The sequence below is a fragment of the Neoarius graeffei genome, chromosome 13, assembly GCF_027579695.1.
Source record: "Neoarius graeffei isolate fNeoGra1 chromosome 13, fNeoGra1.pri, whole genome shotgun sequence".
NCBI classification, from domain to species: domain Eukaryota; kingdom Metazoa; phylum Chordata; class Actinopteri; order Siluriformes; family Ariidae; genus Neoarius; species Neoarius graeffei.
The window spans coordinates 72,245,256-72,271,523 of NC_083581.1; the positions used below are offsets into that span (position 1 = coordinate 72,245,256).

The 26,268-nt window shown below is 42.8% G+C and overlaps 1 protein-coding gene across 3 annotated transcripts in view; it reads right to left on the bottom strand.

The window, feature by feature from the left end:
• znf385a (zinc finger protein 385A) overlaps positions 1-26,268 on the bottom strand; it is a 215,615-nt gene that overhangs the window by 55,653 nt on the left and 133,694 nt on the right. Inside the window, exons 1-2 of one of the 3 annotated variants that reach the window (XM_060938486.1) lie at positions 20,414-20,474; positions 8,679-8,789 (exon numbers count right to left, since the gene is read on the bottom strand). In XM_060938486.1, the coding sequence (XP_060794469.1) occupies positions 8,679-8,789 (111 nt within the window). In that variant the 5' untranslated portion in view covers positions 20,414-20,474. The other 2 variants (XM_060938485.1, XM_060938484.1) reach the window with 2 other exon arrangements.

The following is a 26,268-nucleotide window of genomic DNA, read 5'->3' on the forward strand; positions in this document are numbered from 1 at the left end:
GTGCTTAAAGAAAGTAAAATAAAATGAAACAATAAGCAATATTACCTGATAACTACAATTAAAACTGGTTAATCTGTCTATAAATAAGTTAAATAGTTATTATCGTTTGCACTGGGTGTAAAGATTGTACCTGTGTGGAGCACTGAGCACACAGAGGCTTTTACAAAGCAGGAGAGCTGCTGATGTCAGAGACGTCCATGAAAAATTGTGCTGCTTCATCGTTTATTATTTGAAATGTGTCAAACTTTCCAAGCATGCTGCAGTATGTAAGCAGTATCACATTGGTTTAATGAGAAGGTCATGAGCTGGACTACAAACACCGAGCTTCTTCAGACAACATGGGCCAATAGGGAATTCACACCTCAGACAACTACAACAATGTGTCTGGACCAGCAATGCAAAATAAGCCCAGAAAAACTATAAACAATCATCTCATTATCTCTAGCCGCTTTATCCTGTTCTACAGGGTCGCAGACAAGCTGGAGCCTATCCCAGCTGACTACGGGCGAAAGGCGGGGTACACCCTGGACAAGTCGCCAGGTCATCACAGGGCTGACACATAGACACAGACAACCATTCACACTCACATTCACACCTACGGTCAATTTAGAGTCACCAGTTAACCTAACCTGCATGTCTTTGGACTGTGGGGGAAACCGGAGCACCCGGAGGAAACCCACGCGGACACGGGGAGAACATGCAAACTCCGCACAGAAAGGCCCTCGTTGGCCACGGGGCTCGAACCCGGACCTTCTTGCTGTGAGGTGACAGCGCTAACCACTACACCACCATGCCGCCCCTGTAAACAATCATTACGTGTCAAATAGAACCTATATTTAGCCGCGCAAAGTCCTAAAATAAAAGTCACCCCAATATAAAGATATGCTGCAATCTCTTTATCTTAATGCCAGCTGGACAGGCTCAGTGTGCCTCCCTGTAAATCATTTGTTACTGCTTTTCCCATACAGTTTAACAGGCGAGACTAAAACTCTCGGGTTTGCCCTCATCTCTCCGTGTCTGTGGCTCAAAGTGAGCTGTGCATCTGCTGAGTGTGAGCTTAAAATTACAGCCTTCCTCCAAGAACAACATATTCTACCCATGATTACAGTGTTGCTCAATAAAAATAGTGCAGGGTTTACGGACACTCCCAGACTTCGCTTTGGAATTAACCTCATGTACTATGCACTGCTTATCACAGTTAGCATCTGAAGGCAGTGGTGAAATATTCCAGGATCTGGTTTCAATTAACGCAGGCAAGTGTTGCAGTGCTTTTGTTTGTGGAAAAACAAACAAAGACACAAAAAACATAAGAAAACCAATTCTAACACAAGTGTTGCCAGGCAATACAAACCTCCCCCCCAGTGGCACTTACGATGAATATGAAGGAAGATATCACGGAAAAAATAGGTACCCTAAAAAATGGGTACATGCAGCTACTGCTTATAAATAAAATAGTTTTCTGATACCATGTCCATACAGTAAATGCATATACGGTATATATACACTCAGCAAAAATAAAAACTTGACACTCATTATTTTTCAAATAGTGTTTAGAAACTTTTCTTGAAAGAGTTCTTGTTGTGATTATGGTTAAATGCATTGTCAAGGGCATTACGTCACACATTCATTCTACTGGTCGGGCCTACGTAGCACGTGCGAGAGCACTGCACGCTAAAATCACGTTTCCACGTGACACAAGTGACGTGACCTATTGATACACGTGCAATTGATCTCACGGTAGCAGAGTAGAGTGTCATCTCAGAAAAACAAGGTTTTATGGTTAATTATTCGTTAATTTGCAATGCCACGACTGTCAGACATTCAGCGTGAACGTGCCATTGGCATAAATAAATATATTACGTTCATTATGTCTTCTTCTTAAATCAAAATAATTAGTTTTTTCTTTTGTTTCAGACATGTAAAAGCTTTTTTACCTTTACCTGACATGTTTCGACGGTGTAACTTCCGTCTTCATCAGAGGGTCACCTCTGAAAATCATATAATGGACTGGGACAATGCTCAGATCATACAGCAAGAGAACAACAGATACCACCGTTGGATCAAGGAGTCAATAGAAATCAGAAAGCGTAGCCCAAGAACAATAAACAGGGATGAGGGGGCGTACATGCTCTCCCACACCTGGAGCGCCGTCCTGAGGGGGCAACACTGACAGCGGGAGGCGTGACCGACCTGTCAATATTGACAGGGAGGTCACGCCTCCACAACATCAGCTGATTATAAAGGCACGTCACACACCAACATCCGGGTGACCCTCTGATGAAGACGGAAGTTACACCGTCGAAACATGTCAGGTAAAGGTAAAAAAGCTTTTACATGTCTGAAACAAAAGAAAAAACTAATTATTTTGTGCCATTGGCATGCTGAATACGGGAACATCCGTCACTGACGTTGCAAGGGTTATGGGATGCACTCGACAGACCATCCATAATCTCCAGACACGTCTCCATCAAACTGGCACCACAGCCGACCGTAAGGAACCCTCCACAGAACTTGCAGGAGCTTGGTGCCATGTTGGTACAAATATGGCGGCGCATTCCCCAAGCTGTGTTCAGACGCATCATCCAATCCATGAGGAGACGTTGTATCGCAGTTGTGAACGCCCATGGAGGACACACCCGATATTGACATGATTTCATTAAGTTGTGACTCACAGTTTTTGATCATGGACATTGTCGTCGCATTTCCGGTGGAACTGATTCCATGACAAACATGATCTGTATGCTATAGCATCTTTAATGACAAGATAATTGAATACAATCGTTATTTCAAACCTATTTTCCAAAATGTTCAAATTATTGACTTTGAAACGAGTGTAAAGTTTTTATTTTTGTTGAGTATACTGTATATATATATATATATATACTCTATGAGGCAGTGGCCACAAAAATGAAGCGTAATCCAAAAATGAACAATTTAAAAATCGCAGAAGTAAACCGTAACCTTGATCTTGACCAGATGACCCTCAAAATGTTGGAGGTTCTATTTGAGACCAATCCCCGTTTATCCTGAAAGTTTCATGAAGATTGATCCAGCTGTTTTCCTGTAATGTTGCTAACAAAGGAACAAAGAAACCCAACTGAAAACAATACTTCGCCCCACTTACTCCGTAGCGGGTGAGGTAACTATGAGAGATACCCCATCATGTAACATATCAATGGAAGTAGAATTGAAAGATGAACATTTTGGAATTGGTTTGAAGTAAATATGATGATATGAAGGAAGATATAATGTAAAAAAAGATTTGGTGACCTTGACCGGAAAACCCTTAAAATGTTGGAGGTTCTATTTCAGACCAGTGCCCATCTATCCTGAAAGTTTCAAGAAGATTGGTCCAGCCGTTTTCCTGTAATGTTGCTAACAACAAATCAAAGAAACCCCACCGAAAACAATACCTCGCCCCCTGGTGGACTCTGTCCCAGGCAAGGTAATAAAAAAAATAACATTTCTAGCACAGGGCCCTGGGACAAGCATATTTTGTGTCTGGCCAAATTGCTTTTTACTTGTTTTAACCCAATGGACAAGTAGTTTCGACAACCAGAAAGAAACTAAACCCAATTTCCTACTGAGTTTTGGAATTGTTTTCATTTATTTTTACACTTAATCCACTGCACCTCGACGCTGTAACTAACCTGAGCAAGCTTCCAAATCCCACCACCTGCTGCACGACACACATCAGCTGTGTTGCAATCTGTCTGTTTTTTCTAGATGGATTAATCAGCATACACAGATGGCAAACTTTTCAGAATTAGGAAAACACAGGTATGTGGAAACACGCAAAATAAAGTCCTCTACAAAGCTGTCATATAACTCTCCTGCTCACACAATACAAAAAATACAAAGTCACTCAAACTTAAAGATAGACTGCCTTTCAGATTTAAGTGTAGGTCATAAAAAGAATTTTCCCAACACCCAGTTATTTTAGTTTAGTGGACCGAAACCTACTGAATTTGAATCACAGACTTCCAATTTTATTAGTTTAAAAAAAACACAGAACAATTAATGAATTCATCTCCACGTGTCCCTAAATTCTCCACTATTTTTTCCTAGTTCACCATGACGCAATTCAAGATACTATGTCATGCATCACGTGGTGGGCTTTCCCCGTTCACGCAAGGCATTGTGGGATACAAATGTGAAACAGGAGAGAAAAATGGAGGACGTGAGTGTGCGAATGAAAGGTGAAAGACTGACTACGGTAACGGAAAGCGAAAAGAAAATACTTTTTTTGCGAAGGCAAGGAAACGCAGGACCAAACTAATAAATATCGGCGGTTGGCGAGCACCTCGGTGTGATCAGCTGTTCGTTTAGCGACAGAATGATGGAACTGTCAATGCACGCTCAAAGGTAAACCTGTAGATGGCAGTAATGCAACACTGTAGATGCCAGCTGCTGTACAACCCAAAAGAAGAAGCAGAAGAAGGTAAACCTGCGCAAGCGCACACGGACTTCCTCTGTCTGCTTGACTGCGCAAAGTGAGTGATTTCATGCATATTATTGACTTTCTCAAATTAAATAACTTCCCAGCCACAGAATGGCCTGATATTTTATGAGATATTACAGAAATAAACATATATCACAGTAACCAAATTTCAGAGGGAACTAAATTTCACAGATTTTGTGGAATCGAAAGGCCATCTAGCTTTAAATAAACTGACAAAAAAAACCCCCGCTAACCAGACAGAAATTGCTGACGACTTCTCAGAAGTTTCAGACATGACATACTGATATACTACATTATAAACTTTATCAGTCATCCCATTCCCAGGAATTCATATTCCCATTCATTTCACATAGTCTGTATTGATAGACATACAGACTAACTAACTAGCTCACCATACATCATTACATTATTTAACTCTCAACGCGAACAGGTACTCATTCTGGGCTGGTGCTAGTGCCAACTTGTATGCCTTCTAAGAACCAGGCTTACTTTTCCACATACTAGAAAGCCACAATAGAGCTACGTCATTATTTCACTGTATACAGTGGTGCTTGAAAGTTTGTGAACCCTTTAGAATTTTCTATATTTCTGCATAAATATGACCTAAAACATCATCGGATTTTCACACAAGTCCTAAAAGTAGAGAAAGAGAACCCAGTTAAACAAATGAGACAAAAATATTATACTTGGTCATTTATTGAGGAAAATGATCCAATATTACATATCTGTGAGTGGCAAAAGTATGTGAACCTCTAGGATGAGCAGTTAATTTTAAGGTGAAATTAGAGTCAGGTGTTTTCAATCAATGGGATGACAATCAGGTGTGAGTGGGCACCCTGTTTTATTTAAAGAACAGGGATCTATCAAAGTCTGATCTTCACAACACATGTTTGTGGAAGTGTATCATGGCACGAACAAAGGAGATTTCTGAGGACCTCAGAAAAAGTGTTACTGATGCTCATCAGGCTGGAAAACATTACAAAACCATCTCTAAAGAGTTTGGACTCCACCAATCCACAGACAGACAGATTGTGTACAAATAGAGGAAACTCAAGACTATTGTTACCCTCCCCAGGAGTGGGTGACCAACAAAGATCACTCCAAGAGCAAGGCGTGTAATAGTCGGCGAGGTCACAAAGGACCCCAGGGTAACTTCTAAGCAACTGAAATCCTCTCTCACATTGGCTAATGTTAATGTTCATGAGTCCACCATCAGGAGAACACTGAACAACAATGGTGTGCATGGCAGGGCTGCAAGGAGAAAGCCACTGCTCTCCAAAAAGAACATTGCTGCTTGTCTACAGTCTGCTAAAGATCATGTGGACAAGCCAGAAGGCTATTGGACAAATGTTTTGTGGACGGATGGGACCAAAATCGAACTTTTTGGTTTAAATGAGAAGCGTTATGTTTGGAGAAAGGAAAACACTGCATTCCAGCATAAGAACCTTATCTCATCTGTGAAACATGGTGGTGGTAGTATCATGGTTTGGGCCTGTTTTGCTGCATCTGGGCCAGGATGGCTTGCCATCATTGATGGAACAATGAATTCTGAATTATACCAGCGAATTCTAAAGGAAAATGTCAGGACATCTGTCCATGAACTGAATCTCAAGAGAAGGTGGGTCATGCAGCAAGACAACGGCCCTAAGCACACAAGTCGTTCTACCAAAGAATGGTTAAAGAAGAATAAAGTTAATGTTTTGGAATGGCCAAGTCAAAGTCCTGACCTTAATCCAATCGAAATGTTGTGGAAGGACCTGAAGTGAGCAGTTCATGTGAGGAAACCCACCAACATCCCAGAGTTGAAGCTGTTCTGTATGGAGGAATGGGCTAAAATTCCTCCAAGCCGGTGTACAGGACTGATCAACAGTTACCGGAAACATTTAGTTGCAGTTATCGCTGCACAAGGGGGTCACACCAGATACTGAAAGCAAAGGTTCACATACTTTTGCCACTCACATATATGTAATATTGGATCATTTTCTTCAATAAATAAATGACCAAGTATAATATTTTTGTCTCATTTGTTTAACTGGGTTCTCTTTCTCTACTTTTAGGACTTGTGTGAAAATCCGATGATGTTTTAGGTCATATTTATGCAGAAATATAGAAAATTCTAAAGGGTTCACAAACTTTCAAGCACCACTGTACATCTGAATACGTCTCTGCTTTCTTTTCATGGCTAGTGTCAAGCACAACATTGGCGGACTTCTGGATTAGGCAGACTAGACCTACCCTAGCTCTGTTTTTTTTTTTCTTAAAATGGTGGTCACAATGTTTTAGTTGGTCTTGGTGGTCATGATAATCCTGTCCCCCAGCCCCTGATGTAAGTTGTTCTTGGTTTAGACGATCAACATATTGGTACTGCTCTCTAACCAGTTTTCCTGACCGAGAGCTGGTTCTTTGGTTGCTGAAATGTGAAGAATTGGCTTGAGATTAGACACCAGTTCTGAACCAAGCCTCGAATTGCATTGGTAGAAAAGGGTTATTTGAGAAAATAGAGGTGTGCAATGGACCATATTATTCTTGTGCACATTTTTTGCTGTTTTCTTTTGTCAGAGATACACTACCGTTCAAAAGTTTGGGGTCACCCAGACAATTTTGTGTTTTCCATGAAAAGTCACACTTTTATTTACCACCATAAGTTGTAAAATGAATAGAAAATATAGTCGAGACATTTTTCTGGCCATTTTGAGCATTTAATCGACCCCACAAATGTGATGCTCCAGAAACTCAATCTGCTCAAAGGAAGGTCAGTTTTATAGCTTCTCTAAAGAGCTAAACTGTTTTCAGCTGTGCTAACATGATTGTACAAGGGTTTTCTAATCATCCATTAGCCTTCTGAGGCCAAGTTTACATTAGACCGTATCTGTCTCGTTTTCTTCGCGGATGCACTGTCCGTTTACATTAAAACGCCTGGAAACGCCGGGAAACGGGAATCCGCCAGGGTCCACGTATTCAATCCAGATCGTGTCTGGTCCGGTGCTGTGTAAACATTGAGAATATGCGGATACGCTGTGCTGAGCTCTAGCTGGCGTCGTCATTGGACAACGTCACTGTGACATCCACCTTCCTGATTCGCTGGCGTTGGTCATGTGACGCGACTGCTGAAAAACGGCGCGGACTTCCGCCTTGTATCACCTTTCATTAAAGAGTATAAAAGTATGAAAATACTGCAAATACTGATGCAAATACTGCCCATTGTGTAGTTATGATGGTCTTTAGGCTTGCCATCCTTCCACTTGCAAGTGGTAAGTGACTTGCGCACAGCGGCTCAGTCCCGAATCACTGCTCGTGCACTACACTACACTCGTGCGCTCTGTGAGCTGCGCAGGGCCGGAGTACGCACCCTCCAGAGGGCACTCGCTGTTCAGGGCGGAGTGATTTGGAGCGCAGCCACTGAGGAGGAAGCGATGAGCCGCACTGACACATTTCAACTTACATGCCGAATTAGTCATGTGATTAGCGTATCCGTGTATTGGCGTTGCTGTGTGCACGCGAATCGTGTATTGGCGTTGCTGTGTGCACGCTAATCGTTTTTAAAAACGTTAATCTGATGATCCGCTGATACGGTCTAATGTAAACCCCACCTGAGGCAATGAGCAAACACATTGTACCATTAGAACACTGGAGTGAGAGTTGCTGGAAATGGGCCTCTATACACCTATGGAGATATTGCACCAAAAACCAGACATTTGCAGCTAGAATAGTCATTTACCACATTAGCAATGTATAGAGTGGATTTCTGATTAGTTTAAAGTGATCTTCATTGAAAAGAACAGTGCTTTTCTTTCAAAAATAAAGACATTTCAAAGTGACCCCAAACTTTTGAACGGTAGTGTACATTTTACCCAACACCATATGCTGGAAGAAAATTATTGCCAATAAGACAAAAGATCTTAATCAACTCTGTGTACTGATATGTTTAAGAATCTCTTTGAAATCCAGCCTAAATTGCACAAGCTGAGCCTTCATGCCAACAATGAAACAACATGCGGCTATACAGTACATCTGCACAGAGATGGGGCTGCTGTGTTCTCCTGGATCTAAACAAGGTTTCAGCAGGCTGGAGCATAACAACCTTCATGTAGATGAATCACATTTTCAAACATACTGTTCGTGTTTTTGTAGCTACCACATTGTTTGTTATGAGCACGAACATCCAAACAGAACGTCCAAAAAGTGACCAGCTAGAACAACTGCTTAGATAATGCACCTCTGAGTTGAATCGAATCTGGCAGACATTACAGGAGATGATAGGCCGCTTGGTCTTAACCAGTGGGACTCCGAAGGTGTGGTTGATCACTGCTTTCTGAACAGGATCCATCTGGAAGAGCGAGAGAGAGAGAGAAACAGAGAGAGAAGTAAAACAGCTGTTGTAGACAGAAACCATATCCATGAGGCACAGTCCTATTAGTCATGTTGATGGAGATGTCTGAATGGCCCTTGGGCGAGAGATCGCCAAGGAGAGAGGGAGTTAGAGACAGTGCAGGGTCAGAACGCTGTGAGGAGCACTCTGCATGTATTACAAATAACAAGTTATACTTTTACAGTGCATCAATGACTTAGATAATTAATCAACCCAACCCAAGAGTAGATTCTCTGTCATGCCGTTGCAGCTAATTAGCAAAATCGCCATTAGAATTCATGCCAAATCCAATGTGTTGATTTTCACCTGAAGGTCATCACAGAAAGAAAAGCAAGCAATATTTCAAAAAATTACTGATAATCTGGGTGGTGTAATGGGTGGTGTAAAAATCTCCCGGTTTTGGGAAATCCCTACCGCCAAGTTAAAAATACTCCCGATTATGTCCAATCAGAATCGTATGAGAAACACTGCTGACGTCAACTGATTTTTAACCAATCACCGAACAGAACAACAGTCACTTCCGTAATGTAGGATTCACCCGGGCTGTCCGACATTTTTTACAAGCAATCATTCATCATGGCCACTAAACCCAATACCACACGGCAAAAATATGAATGCAAATCCCAGGTTGCATGGGAGAATGAATTTCCTCACAGCAAGAAGGTTCTGGGTTCAAGCCCAGTGACTGACAGGAGCCTTTGTGTGTGGAGTTTGCATGTTCTTCTTGTGTCTGCATGGGTTTCCTCAGGGTGCTCTGGTTTTCCCCCAAAGACATGCAGGTTAGGTTAATTGGTGGCTCTAAATTGACCGTGAATGGTTGTTTGTCTCTATGTGTCAGTCATGCAATGATCTGGTGACTTATCCAGGGTGTACCTTGCCTCTTGCCCATAGTCAGCTGGGATAGGCTCCAGCTTGCCCAGGATAAGCAATAATGGATGGATAAGGATAATCTTATTAATGTATTCATGGAATTTCCAAAACAAAATGCTAAACTCCTTTACCAAGTTTTGTGTTTACTCCTGCAACCACACCATGGATTGTTTACAGTGTTTGAACAGGACCACAGCGAGGTAATTTCTCCTGAAGACCTTTTCATACTTGCCAACCCTTCTGATTTCGGCAGGAGGCTCCCGATTTTAGCCTCCATCTCCTGCCTCCCGATCTCATCTCATCTCATTATCTGTAGCCGCTTTATCCTGTTCTACAGGGTCGCAGGCAAGCTGGAGCCTATCCCAGCTGACTACGGGCGAAAGGCGGGGTACACCCTGGACAAGTCGCCAGGTCATCACAGGGCTGACACATAGACACACAACCATTCACACTCACATTCACACCTACGGTCAATTTAGAGTCACCAGTTAACCTAACCTGCATGTCTTTGGACTGTGGGGGAAACCGGAGCACCCGGAGGAAACCCACGCAGACACGGGGAGAACATGCAAACTCCACACAGAAAGGCCCTCGCCGGCCACGGGGCTTGAACCCAGACCTTCTTGCTGTGAGGCAACAGCGCTAACCACTACACCACCGTGCCGCCCACTGCCTCCCGATCGTATTTGTTAAAAACTGGATAATCTCCCGGTTTGGGGAAATCCCTACCGCCAAGTTAAAAATACTCCCGATTATGTCCAATCAGAATCATATGAGAAACACTGCTGACGTCAACTGATTTTTAACCAATCGACGAACAGAACGACAGTCACTTCCGTAATGTAGGATTCACCCGGGCTGCCCGACATTTTTTACAAGCAGTCATTCATCATGGCCACTAAACCCAATACCAAACGGCAAAAATATGAATGCAAATCCCAGGTTGCATGGGAGAATGAATTTCCATGGATAAGCAAATGTCTGACCAGCCAGACCAACGCATTTTGCAAGGTAAGCGATTCACTGACCGCACAGGTCAAAGTTTAGAAGTCTGTATGTTTATAGCCAGGTCTCGCAAATTTATTTCAGTTGGAAAATTTTTAACGCTGGGTCAGGTGGCAGTAACTATCGAATTTGTTTGATGAGTGTATTTGAATAGTGCGGTCGTGTCTTAGTGCTATTTTGAATTTATGTTTGAAAGTTTACAAGTGGCGGCACGGTGGTGTAGTGGTTAGCGCTGTCGCCTCACAGCAAGAAGGTCCTGGGTTCGAGCCCCGGGGCCGGCGAGGGCCTTTCTGTGTGGAGTTTGCATGTTCTCCCCGTGTCCGCGTGGGTTTCCTCCGGGTGCTCCGGTTTCCCCCACAGTCCAAAGACATGCAGGTTAGGTTAACTGGTGACTCTAAATTGAGCGTAGGTGTGAATGTGAGTGTGAATGGTTGTCTGTGTCTATGTGTCAGCCCTGTGGTGACCTGGCGACTTGTCCAGGGTGTACCCCGCCTTTCACCCGTAGTCAGCTGGGATAGGCTCCAGCTTGCCTGCGACCCTGTAGAAGGATAAAGCGGCTAGAGATGAATGAGAATGAGATGAAAGTTTACAAGTGAATTATCTGGAAAGTGATTGATTTTGATCGAGTTTTGAGTTTTTAAGTGAAAGATTACTAGTGAGTGTATTTTGGTCTTACTAAAATTTTGCATTCGAGTGAATTTCTTTGTGGAGTATATTTTGATAGTATGGTAGTATTTATAGAGCCATTTTTACATTTTGTTTGAAAACTTTCAGTCAAAGTTTGCAAATGAGCAAATTCCTTTGATGCATTTTGATAGGATTTCTAGTGCTTTTTAAAAATTCTGTTGGAAAGTGTTTAGTGAGAGAGATGCATTTTAGTTGCACTAAGACAGCGCAGTATTTATTTAATTGAGTTGTTAATATTTTGGTCAAATCTTATTAAAATTTAATTTATATATGATATTATAGTTCTCTGTATTTTTACATGAGCTTACAGAAGGAAAACACATTTGATGCAATCCAATAATACTTTCATTCACTGCGACTATTTTAAGAAATGATAAACATTCTTCTAAAGCATCACTTGTGTTATTTTCTGTGGGTCTCTGTATGGATACAATATTCAGGCAGGAGATTTTTCAGCTAAAAATCTGATTGAAGACTTCCCTTTCATTGTTATTATATTAAATTTCAAGATGAGTATTATTTCAGATTTTTCTCTCTGAGCTCTCTCATGCCTGATACATGAATCCCATAACCTATAGTAATTGATAGAACAATATCAACAATTCAAAAACTCTTTAATTGTATAAATTTCAAATAATTTGCAATTAATTGGGATCCACTGTTTTTATCGTTTCAACCGCGCGTCATACCCTCGTCCAATTGAAAATGTCGTTCACGCACTTTTCTCCCCCATGAGAATTTTGAAAAGTTGGCAAGTATGCCTTTTTTGACTCTGGTGGCGTCAGCCATCTTTCATGGCATGGTTTGCTGGGAGAGCAGCATCCCCACAGCTGACAGGAAGAGACTGGACAAACTGATCAGGAGGGCCAGCTCTGTGCTTAGATGCCCCCTGGAGCCAGTAGAGGTAGTGGGTAGGAGGAGGATGATGGCTAAGCTGTCATCTATGATGGAGAACAACTCCCACCCGCTACAGGACTTATTCACTGGAGTGCAGAGCTCCTTCAGCGGGAGGTTGCTCCACCTTAAGTGTGTGAAGGAGCGTTACCGCAGATCATCCCTTCCTGCACCTGATAGACTGTACAACCAGCACTGCTCACAGTAGACTCACATCTGTATGTCTGTCAATAGTTGTAGCACTGTTTTATTTCTGTTTTTTTTCTGTTATATATATATATATATATATATATATATATATATATATAATCTCATTATCTCTAGCCGCTTTATCCTTCTACAGGGTCGCAGGCAAGCTGGAGCCTATCCCAGCTGACTACGGGCGAAAGGCGGGGTACACCCTGGACAAGTCGCCAGGTCATCACAGGGCTGACACATAGACACAGACAACCATTCACACTCACATTCACACCTACGCTCAATTTAGAGTCACCAGTTAACCTAACCTGCATGTCTTTGGACTGTGGGGGAAACCGGAGCACCCGGAGGAAACCCACGCGGACACGGGGAGAACATGCAAACTCCACACAGAAAGGCCCTCGCCGGCCACGGGGCTCGAACCCAGACCTTCTTGCTGTGAGGCGACAGTGCTAACCACTACACCACCGTGCCGCCCCATATATATATATGACGAACACGTTTCACTTTGCATCAATTTTCATGATGGTACACATTGTAAATGGTACACAGTTCTCCTTGATGTATGATTTTTGGAAAACAAACAACACACATTGGACAGGATTCAGCAGACGCCCTTATCCAGAGTGACTTGGAAAAATACAGTGAGGTCTCTCACGAATACCATATCCTCACTCTAGTACAAATGCCTATGGTCCAAAAATACCATAAGGCTAAACTGCTGTTAGATAGGAGTTAGTGTGTGTTAAGCGTGGAGCAGAGTCCCATACATAAGAGAATATGGTAATGCATCAACCTGATTTTTCATGGCTTGACCATACGAGATCCGTGCATACATCCGTACGAATGTGTAGCACTACAGGGAACCCAACCGTAAGTGCAAGGCAACGTCTCTCATAAACACTTGACCACCAGACAATGAAATTGGCATCTTTATTTACAAAAGACAAATGAGTTTTTATTCAATGCTTATTTTTAATTTGCTTTTTAAAATATAACGTGGGCGTATTTACTAACATATTTTATGGAAAATATTCACATTTTTATATAAAACTAGTTAAAGCAGTTTTATTAGTCCACTCACTTGTTGGACAGTTGACAGTTTCTGTCATGTAAGAGTGATAGATGGATGTAAGTGCAGGAAGAAAACACGCTCACAAACAGATCCAAAATGTAGAAAAGGCTGAGTCAAAAAACAGGCAGTGGTGCAGTGAGGCACAGACAGGATATCAGAGGGAATACAATACTCAAAGTCCCAAAAAAAAAAACCAGGGTCAAAACCAGAAAAGTGATACAAAATATAAGGCTTTTGCAAAGTCTGTGTGTTACTAAGAGTCCTTATATGTATGCGCTGTGATTGCACTCTAATCAGGAACAGGTGCATGGTATTTAGTCCTAATGGCGTACGCACACTTTACAGTCTGGCTGAGCTCCGAGCTCCAATGCGCGTGGACATGACAGATGTAACCAGACAACTGTTTGACATCAAGTTTGATATTAAATTGTAACTATATTGTCATGATGTAAAGTGGAAGCGCTGGTTCAGTGCTGTCCACCAGGCACCCAGCAGAGTCACACCATAATAAATGTCATGGTGTTGTTTCTGGCACAGGGCATGCGGCGTCAAAGAAAGGAATAAATATGTATTCGTAACTGTGATATGCATCTCATTATTGGTATCACTGTCACAAGACAATGCAGTGATTTATTGATGTGAAATACATGACACAACACAATTTTATATATATATATATATATATATATATATATATATATATATATATATATTCTATCCACATTCATTCGATATGAGCAATCACGTGCTCTGATTGGCTACTCTACTACTAGGCTATCAGCTCATACAGTACAGTGGTGCTTGAAAGTTTATGAACCCTTTAGAAATTTCTATATTTCTGCATAAATATGACCTAAACCATCATCAGATTTTCACACAAGTCCCAAACGTATGTGAACCTTTGCTTTCAGTATCTGGTGTGACCCCCTTGTGCAGCAATAACTGCAAATAAACGTTTGCGGTAACTGTTGATCAGTCCTGCACACCGGCTTGGAGGAATTTTAGCCCGATCCTCCATACAGAACAGCTTCAACTCTGGGATGTTGGTGGGTTTCCTCACATGAACTGCTCGCTTCAGGTCCTTCCACAACATTTCCATTGGATTAAGGTCAGGACTTTGACTTGGCCATTCCAAAACATTAACTTTATTCTTCTTTAACCATTCTTTGGTAGAACGACGTGTGTGCTTAGGGTCGTTGTCTTGCTGCATGACCCACCTTCTCTTGAGATTCAGTTCATGGACAGATGTCCTGACATTTTCCTTTAGAATTCGCTGGTATAATTCAGAATTCATTGTTCCATCAATGATGACAAGCCGTCCTGGCCCAGATGCAGCAAAACAGGCCCAAACCATGATACTGCCACCACCATGTTTCACAGATGGGATAAGGTTCTTATGCTGGAATGCAGTGTTTTCCTTTCTCCAAACATAACGCATCTCATTTAAACCAAAAAGTTCTATTTTGGTCTCATCCATCCACAAAACATTTTTCCAATAGCCTTCTGGCTTGTCCACGTGATCTTTAGCAAACTGCAGATGAGCAGCAATGTTCTTTTTGGAGAGCAGTGGCTTTCTCCTTGCAACCCTGCCATGCACACCATTGTTGCTCAGTGTTCTCCTGATGGTGGACTCATGAACATTAACATTAGCCAATGTGAGAGAGGTCTTCAGTTGCTTAGAAGTTACCCTGGGGTCCTTTGTGACCTCGCCGACTATTACACGGCTTGATCTTGGAGTGATCTTTGTTGGTCGACCACTCCTGGGGAGGGTAACAATGGTCTTGAATTTCCTCCTGTAGAAATTCGGACGGGTGGGTGGAGCACAGAAGGACGGCAGGCCAGAACTGAGTTAAAAAAAACCTCTTTATTGTCACTTTTCAGCAATTTTTACACTCTCCCAGCCACACACGCACAGGTCATCTGGTTGGGGAGAGAGCTCCCTTCCTCTGCTCTCTCTCTCCTTATATAGGGCGCGGTCACTGGGGAAGACACACAAACACATGTTAACTGCCATCAGGTGTAGTGATTCTGCCACTTACCTTCCCTGACTCCGCCCTCCGGTCACAGACCGACGCTTGACCACGCCCCCGCTGCCACACCTCCATTTGTACACAATCTGTCTGACTGTGGATTGGTGGAGTCCAAACTCTTTAGAGATGGTTTTGCAACCTTTTCCAGCCTGATGAGCATCAACAACGCTTTTTCCGAGGTCCTCAGAAATCTCCTTTGTTCATGCCATGATACAAACATGTGCTGTGAAGATCAGACTTTGATAGATCCCTGTTCTTTAAATAAAACAGGGTGCCCACTCACACCTGATTGTCATCCCATTGATTGAAAACACCTGACTCTAATTTCACCTTCAAATTAACTGCAAATCCTAGAGGTTCACATACTTTTGCCACTCACAGATATGTAAAATTGGATCATTTTCCTCAATAAATAAATGACCAAGTATAATATTTTTGTCTAATTTGTTTAACTGGGTTCTCTTTATCTACTTTTAGGGTTTGTGTGAAAATCTGATGATGCTTTAGGTCATATTTATGCAGAAATATAGAAAATTCTAAAGGGTTCACAAACTTTCAAACACCACTGTGTGTATATATACAACAAATAAGACATTACAGTTTCTAACATTGACAGTACTGCACTTTTATACAAACACTGGTGATACTTAACAAGATTTCAGCATGCACTAAGAACATGCTTATTCTACACAAGGTATCTCTTTGAACATTTCACCATTTCATGTCTTTCACTTCCAATTCTAGGCTCAATCGGCTCTGACAGGCCCGTCTATACCAGCCTGCCTCAGCTGGATGAAAGGGGAAAGGCCGCAGTGAATATTCGCCAAATCAAACAAAAACAGTTGGAAACTCTGCACGGGTGTTGTATCTAAGCAACTGTCGATAAAAAGTAAATACTCAGTGTTGTTAAGACATAGAACAAGGCATGCTGGTGCAAGTAAACACCATGTGAAGAGTAACAGACCAACATTGTCACATTGCTTTTATCTCAGTACTCATCCTAAACTCATCCACATAATGCAAAGTCTATAGCAGTGCTGCAGACAAACGCTGGATTTGTCACTATAGCAGCGGTGCCATGAATCTCCAAGGAATTTACTGTCAGATGGTTAAGCCAAACACATCAAGCCGGAGCACAGCAACAAAACGGATATAATAGTCACCAATCAGCTCAGGAAACAGATTACAGTCTTCGGAGCCGTGTACAGTAAAACACCAATGCTGGAATGTAGAGCTGGCCAATATATCATATTGACATCGTGATATACTGACATCATGATACTTTTTCCTTTACTGTCATCATTATCACAGGACTTGACATTCACTTTTTATTTCACTTGCCCTGACCATAACCTTTTCATTATTATTATGTATTTACTCATTCAATGAAAGGAAAGTGATTAACAAAGTTTATCAAAAAGCAGGTACAGTTATGATAATCATTATGCTTTAATGATTTATACTTTTTCAATAAAGCTCAAACTTTAACTGTAACAATAAACAAAAACTATCCAATGCCCCATTATGGTGTATGTGTTGTTATAACCCATTACCTTATCTACGGTTTTAAGAGTTAGGATTTTCGTCTTGTTCACTTTCCTTCGACGAAATGAAACCGAAAGAAAACAAGTTGGACATGATAAGGGTGACAGAAAACAAACCGTAAGTGAGTTAACACTGTCGTAAATTTCCTGCAAATTATTTTATGACATTTGTGATGGTTAATGTGAACCATACAAAAGAAAAATACAACGGATGTCCAAACGAAATGAAATGAAGATTCACCACAGATATTTATTTTAGTGAGGTGTTTGATCACCATTTCTCAGAGTTTGATAAATTCAAAGTCTAATAATCTATAATTAGATATGATGACGTGGTTATTTTTTACACACACACCTGCTGTACTCGGCTTCCTGGGAATTTCGTAAACGGTAATACGGCCGGATCACTGAGTGGATCAAACTAATTTTGTTGGAACTTTATTGATGTAACTCTTGAATAATTACTATAAAAATGATGATTTTCAACAAATATTCAACTCGTCCTGTTGGACAGGCAAATGCAGATTTGACTTAATAATAATAATAATAATAATAATAATAATAATAATAATAAGTTAAACTTACATAGTGCCTTTCTCACACCAAAGGTCGCTTTACAATTACAATAAATAAATAAATAAATAAATAAATAAATAGTCCACCAAAAGAGGGTCAGGATGTAATTCCAATGGTGTAGCCGCCCACAGTGCCACCACAAGGCGCACAAAGGTATGTCCCACACCACCCGCACAGTCACCACAACGTCACCAGGCAACATCGCTCGGAACACCGAGCCAAGCACAAAAGCACCGCCACACAGAGCGCTGGACAACCACGATGTTAAAAAGAGCAACGAACTCGCTGCAGTCCATAGCGAGGAGCACAGGCATCACCCATGGCGGCCCAAGGCCTGAAGGAAACTGATGCTCAAAACTGGGTCTGGAGCTACACCACAACTGGCAGACAAAACATTCAAAGAAAGAACAAACATCAAACCATACAAACACAAAAAGAAAAACAAAGGGAAAAAAGAAAAAGAAAAACCTCCGGGGAGAAGCAGCAGCCAAAATGCACACAGAGTACTCTCAACTGGAAACGGAAAACAACAAACATTTGGTTGTCACGGACAGTCGGACTACCATTAATGTCGAGCCCTGTATAATCAGGTGTCCAAACTAGATATTAAAAACTGTTTATGTACCAGTTGTTTCATTGTTCTCTGCTTTTCTTCATGCATTGCTTAAAATTTTATAAATGCTTGACAAAAATCCCTGAACCTACACTGGTCCTTGTTGGTGCAAAACCTCAGCGAATGATATATTGTGATACAGTGTATCATGAAGATGTTTTGAAGAATTGTGATCATGTTTTTTTTTCATATCGACCACCCTGAGTCTCACTTTGTCCCCAGATTAATTCTCTCATTGACCCTAGATTAATTCTCGTGTGCTGAAGCTTTTTAAAGCCCACTCAAAGTACTTTAAAAGCACCACATGATGAATTAACAGTAATCAGATTTCGAAATGTCAAACTGTTGCTCCAGCCCGAATTCTGGCGAGTCACCCCTCAGAGTCTTGAGAATCAGAACAAAAATATCTCTAAATGGAGCCTGGGGCCTTTTACTCCTACATATTTCACATCATTTTTACTCAGTGTAAAAGGACAGAGACATCGGGCCATGTGGTATAAATCAAAAGGAATGATTTTGCTAAAATAACAGCCCACTCTTGGCTAAAGCAACGCTAATACCTTACATAGACTGCTATGGCAGATGTAAGATATTAATTTTGACAGTTAATGCCCTCAGAACCCATCTTACAAACGACCACTCCTCATTCTCATAACGACATGAGTACTCTATTCATTTTACTGTAGTAAGTGAATAATTCATAATAATGACTGAATAATACGAGGCGAATAACGGATTAACAAGACCTTCTGTATCGGAGCCCTTTACAGGATACTGAGAATATTTTTATTTTGTCATTAATCATACCGAATATGAAAAAACTTTACTTCCTTCATTGTTAACGATTTTGACTCGGTGATTTGACACTCATATGGCAATTTAACAAAACTGAATTAGCTGAGCATTTCTATTTCCATTTAAGGATTTTAAAACATATACGAATACAAGATCATTGTTATACAAATCTTAACATAATAAAGCGAGCGGTAAAATAATACTGCCGTTCTCATTAGGGGTGAGAGAAGTGATTTTCTCTATCCCGCAGTCCTCATTCTGTAAGTACAGGAACGAAGTGCAGATACTCAGGTATTTTTCCGTCCCTGTAAACATGCAGGAGATGAAACAGCTCTTGGAGGCAGACTCAAACTTCTTGACTATATTAATATAATAACTCATTGTTTTTGTGGCTCTTAATCGGTGTCCACACTGTACACACCAGCACGGTGACCCAATGGGCAGGGCAGCAGGACATTTAAGATCTGGGCTGTTAAGACAGTAAGACAGTAAGCCGGACACAGTCTGCTATGTCCCCATGTATGGGGAGAAAACACGTTCTAGTCTATTAGGCAATAAAACATCACACACACACTTCAACTCCAAGTTTAGCCGATTTGGACTCGGACAAAACCGATGTTAAATGATGGCATGTGGCTCATATAAACACACATTCCACACACAAGAGACAAGTGAAACCCCGTCAGTGCTCTCTCTCTCTCTCTCTCTCTCTCTCTCTGGTAAATGTATATTTCTCTAAAGAAATCCAACATGCACTAATTGTCCCGAAGGTATATCCCAACTATATCAATACAGAAATAAAAACACCTCTTTCCACCCAGGACACTCACCTTTCTGTCCTCGGCACACACAGCCACATCCGTCTCCCTGTCAGAGCACACACACACGTGGATGTTTGTGTGTGTTACCTTGCAGGAAGGGGTGTGTGAAGGGAGTTAATCACTTATCCAGAAGCAATCCACCTGATTCTCCAACACTCACTTGTTCTCACATACAGCGACCCAAGCGCTACACACACCCTTCAGTGTTTAGATCATTTCATGAGTCTGTTTGTCCTCTTCTTCTTGTCTTCTGTCCACGCTCTGAGCAGTAGTTATGATATGTCAGTAGTTCTCTCTCTCTCTCTCTCTCTCTCTCTTAATTTCTTCTCCCACTTCCTCACTCTCTCACTTATTAAGAGCCTTGCTCAATGTTCTTTTTATGTTTCTCTTTCACTGACCAACTTCCTTCCTTCCATCTCTCTCTCTCTCTCTCTCTCTCTCTCACACAACACACATACACACACACATACTCACTCAAACTGTCCAGATGCAGAGGAGTTAAGAGTCATGCACTCTTCCTCCCTCTCTCCTTTCCCCTCTTGTCACCCTGTTTTCTCTCTCCTCTCCCAGAGTGTCCGTCTTTCCTCTACGCCCCCTCCAAATCAGCGTTCGACTCCCCACAGCTTGCCGGATTCACCCTTCCCCCAAAGAGACTCAAACTCACACACTAAATACAGTACATCCTCAACTCAAAGAGCTCTCAAGCAGCTGCGACTCCGCCTCAACCCCAGGAACATGCGAAGACCGTAAAGCTTTATGGTTGAATCTTATTCTTTGCCAGAAATGTCATTTTCATGAGGTAAACAAGTAATCAGCATAGTTAATGTAAAGCAGAATAAAAATATGGTCATCTTATGAGTTTGATGAAAGAAAATGAACACGGCAGGGTGTGCTGTTGAAGTCGTTAAAGAACAACACATCATACGCTTGATCTATTTACAATTCGGTTTAATGTGAGGGAATTTCAGCAAAGCAAGCTCTTGGAACACCTTACAATACAGTGCCTTCATTAATGCTTAAGTCCTGAAGTCTCATCTCATCTCATTATCTGTAGCCGCTTTATCCTTCTACAGGGTCGCAGGCAAGCTGGAGCCTATCCCAGCTGACTACGGGCGAAAGGCGGGGTACACCCTGGACAAGTCGCCAGGTCATCACAGGGCTGACACATAGGCCAAGTTTACATTAGACCGTATCTGTCTCGTTTTCTTCGCGGATGCACTGTCCGTTTACATTAAAACGCCTGGAAACGCCGGGAAACGGGAATTCGCCAGGGTCCACGTATTCAATCCAGATCGTGTCTGGTCCGGTGCTGTGTAAACATTGAGAATACGCGGATACGCTGTGCTGAGCTCTAGCTGGCGTCGTCATTGGACAACGTCACTGTGACATCCACCTTCCTGATTCGCTGGCGTTGGTCATGTGACGCGCCTGCTGAAAAACGGCCCGGACTTCCGTCTTATATCATCTCATCTCATCTCATCTCATTATCTCTAGCCGCTTTATCCTTCTACAGGGTCGCAGGCAAGCTGGAGCCTATCCCAGCTGACTACGGGCGACCTTGTATCACCTTTCATTAAAGAGTATAAAAGTATGAAAATACTGCAAATACTGATGCAAATACTGCCCATTGTGTAGTTATGATTGTCTTTAGGCTTGCCATCCTTCCACTTGCAAGTGGTAAGTGACGCGCATGCCCGACATGCACTGAGATCACACACACAGCGGCTCAGTCCCAAATCACTGCTCGTGCACTCCACTCGCACGCTCTGTGAGCTGCGCAGGGCCGGAGTGCGCACCCTCCAGAGGGCACTCACTGTTCAGGGCGGAGTGATTTGGAGCGCAGGATGCCTGCGGAGCCGAGCGTATCCGTGTATTGGTGTTGCTGTGTGCACGCGAATCGTGTATTGGCGTTGCTGTGTGTACGCTAATCGTTTTAAAAACGTTAATCTGATGATCCGCTGATACGATCTAATGTAAACCCCACCATAGACACAGACAACCATTCACACCTACAGTCAATTTAGAGTCACCAGTTAACCTAACCTGCATGTCTTTGGACTGTGGGGGAAACCGGAGCACCCGGAGGAAACCCATGCGGACACGGGGAGAACATGCAAACTCCGCACAGAAAGGCCCTCGCCGGCCACGGGGCTCGAACCCGGACCTTCTTGCTGTGAGGCGACAGCGCTAACCACTACACCACCATGCCGCCCTTCTTCAATAATTACGAAGCTAAAAACAATGATTCGTTCACCAGCCACCTTTTTTGTCTCTTTTGAAGTTAACAAGATAAAAAAATCCCTCACATAAAGCCCGCTGTCTGAAAGACTTCGCCATGTTACATTGCATTACATTACATGGCATTTAGCAGACGCGGTTATCCAGAGCGACGTACAACGAGTGCAAAAGCCAGGTACACAAAGTGCTGAACTTCTAGACAAGAACGCTGTAGTGCCAACTGAACAAGTGACAGCAAAAATTAGTGTAATATTCTGCTGAAGTATCAACATTCAAACAGCCAAGGAAACAAACCAACCATATAAAGGACAACTAACTAGAGAACTCAAAACGGCTAACCCCAAGCTCGACAGTACACAACCTGGAATGGTCTAGACCGATAAGCAGGGCAGGTTTGTAGTATTTGAGTCGGACTCGTGTCCTAATTTTAAGGACTCGTGACTTGACTTGGACTTGAGCACTGATGACTCAGACTTGGACTCGTGAATTAACTGCATTCGGACTCGTAAATTGCACACGAGGACTCTGATTTTTTCTTTATTTTTTTGTAACATGCCAAAATAATTTGGCATAAGATATTTTTATTTATCTCATCTCATTATCTCTAGCCGCTTTATCCTTCTACAGGGTCGCAGGCAAGCTGGAGCCTATCCCAGCTGACTACGGGCGAAAGGCGGGGTACACCCTGGACAAGTCGCCAGGTCATCACAGATATTTTTATTTATATCTACATTAATTTTTATACTAGTTTCATGCAAGAGAATGCACATTCATCTGTTCATACGTCATATTCAGGAACAAACTAACGTTCATGGCGCTAAAATGCCTGGAGAGACGCCCCTAGGATTGTCCGCTTTGCTTATACAGACTTCTCGTGCAGTGGGAAAAAATGCACTGCAGTGTGTTCCATATGTAGAAGAACTATCGAGGAGACGACGGGGACAACCTCGAACTTCAATCGTCATTTGGTAAGACTCCACCCAGAGAAGGAAGTGACACGCTATGCTCGTTGCTCTGTTGATAGCGGGGCTTGTTTGCTGAGCGATGAACTAGCTAGTGTTAACCGTCTCTCATGTTGTTACTTGCCCTGTTGATAGTGGGCAGGGCTTGCTGAGCGATGAACAAGCTTTTTATCTGTAGCCTGTTAACTAAAATGGGGCAGTCGAGCAGCAATGTTAGTCCAACACAGTAGCAGAGACGCTTTCACATAAAGGCAGCAACAGCCACCATCAAATGGTGCAGTTGGAGTCTTGTTCTCGGACTTGGCACGGACTTGACTTGGATCGATAGTGGACTCGAACTCGACTCGAAATTTTCTTTAATGACTCGGACTTGACTCAGACTTGAACGCTGGGGACTCGAGACTGAACTTGGACTCGAGGTTTAGTGACTCGACTACAACACTGACACGGGAGAGGTGCAGCCTGAAGGGGTGAGTCTTCATTCTGCACTTGAAGATGGTCAGGGAGTCGGCAGTTCTGATCTCAGTGGGAAGGTCATTCCACCAATGGGGAACCAGGACAGACAGCAGTCTTGAGCAGGCTGGGCAGGAGTGAAGAGGAGGAGGGGCCAGGCGACCAGTAGTAGTGGAGCATAGGGATCTGGCTGGTGTGCAGGAGGCGGAACAGACTCTGGAGGTATGCTGGCCCTAACCCCTTGAGAGCCTGGTAAGGTAGCACCAATGTCTTAAATTTGATACGAGCTGCGATAGGTAGCCAGTGCGGGTCAGCAAGCAGAGGGGTGACATAGGAAGAACGAGGGAGGTTGTAGACCAAGCAAGTTGTGGCATTCTGGATGAGCTGCAGGGATCTGATGGCAGAAGCTGGAAGGCTAGCAAGGTGAGACGTACAGTAGTCCAAGCGGGAGAGGATCAGCGCTTATACCAGGACCATGTCATAAAACTTACAACTATACCTTGGACCATGACACTGGAGACTCCTTCCATAAATATCTCATCTCATTATCTCTAGCCGCTTTATCCTTCTACAGGGTCGCAGGCAAGCTGGAGCCTATCCCAGCTGACTACGGGCGAAAGGCGGGGTACACCCTGGACAAGTCGCCAGGTCATCACAGGGCTGACACATAGACACAGACAACCATTCACACTCACATTCACACCTACGGTCAATTTAGAGTCACCAGTTAACCTAACCTGCATGTCTTTGGACTGTGGGGAAACCGGAGCACCCAGAGGAAACCCATGTGGACACAGGGAGAACATGCAAACTCCACACAGAAAGGCCCTCGCCGGCCCCGGGGCTCGAACCCAGGACCTTCTTGCTGTGAGGCGACAGCGCTAACCACTACACCACCGTGCCGCCCCCATAAATATCTCCTTACAGAAAATTTCATCATATTAAGGATTAAGCATGTTTAGAATCTGTTTCTATTGAGCATTTTCCATACTCTCCCTGTAGGAGTCAGTCCTCCAGAAACAATAATGTAGAACAAGGACATTAATTTAAACCTGGGATTTGCCTACTACTGTCAGAGCTATGAGAGCTGTTATCATAGAAAATGAATCAACACCTTCTGACCAATCAAAATTGAGAATTCAGTTACACAGAGCTTTGATATAACCAACTCAGTCTCGTAGAAAAAAATGTTCATGAGTCTTACTGCGGCGGCACAGTGGTGTAGTGGTTAGCACTGTCGCCTCACAGCAAGAAGGTCCGGGTTCGAGCCCCGTGGCCAGCGAGGGCCTTTCTGTGTGGAGTTTGCATGTTCTCCCCGTGTCCGCGTGGGTTTCCTCTGGGTGCTCTGGTTTCCCCCACAGTCCAAAGACATGCAGGTTAGGTTAACTGGTGACTCTAAATTGACCGTAGGTCTGAATGTGAGTGTGAATGGTTGTCTGTGTCTATGTGTCAGCCCTGTGATGACCTGGCGACTTGTCCAGGGTGTACCCCGCCTTTCGCCCGTAGTCAGCTGGGATAGGCTCCAGCCTGCCTGCGACCCTGTAGAACAGGATAAAGCGGCTAGAGATAATGAGATGAGATGAGTCTTCCTGCTCACTTCATGCGCAAATTCGGGCTCGTGAAACTTCTCAATTTCCACGCCTTCACGTGGAAACGTGGTACAGTAATGTAGGTATTTTCAAAATATTGAAAGTCTGTGTCGTCTCTCTAGAATAAAGAATTTAGAGGATTCTGCATGCCTTGATTTTGAAGCCTGATTTTGTTTGCCTGAGCACAAAACTTTACGCATGAAATGTTAATGTGTTAAGAAGAAGAAGTCTTTATTTGTCACATGCACACTCAAGCACAGTGAAATTTAAATCTGCATTTAACCCATCTGAAGCAGTGAACACACAAAAGTGAGCAATGAGCACACACACATACCCAGAGCAGTGGGCAGCTATGCTACAACACCCAGGGAGTAGTTGGGGGTTAGGTGCCTTACTCAAGGACACTTCAGGCCAAGGCTGCCCCATGTTAACCTAACCGCATGTCTTTGGGGGAAACCGGAGCACCCAGAGGAAACCCACACAGACACGGGGAGAACATGCAAACTCCACACAGAAAGACCCCATCAGCCACTGAGCTCAAACCCAGAGCTTTCTTGCTGTGAGGTGACGGTGCTAACCATTACACCACCATGCCACCGTGGGTATATGTGAATCATAGTTAACTTTGAGCATGACAGCCAAATCATGGTAGTATCAAACCATAAAATGATTGTAAACTATGATGAAATTGTGAGGGGATTCATTTAAAGGGAAAACAGTCTTCACTTCGAAGTCAGTCTGGAACGGAAGTAGGTGTTAATGTGGAATATTTGAGCCATGTGTTCTTGAGATGCTGCAGAAACCCTGATTTGTAGAACATGTAGCAGGTGAACAGCAACAAGTCAACATACAGCCTTCATAATTCACTGACTTTGAGAGGAAATTTCTGATTCTGCAGAGCAACCATATGCCAGACATTCATAAACCCTCGAGCTACAGCCAGCTGGGTTAAATTATCCTGTACCGGCATGTCACCACCCATGAGCACTTCCATTCAGAGATGCAGGTATATGGCAAATCACATTAAAGTCACATTAAAGCTCACTTGACCATATCTGATTTAAATAAAAGTGTATAACTATGGAAA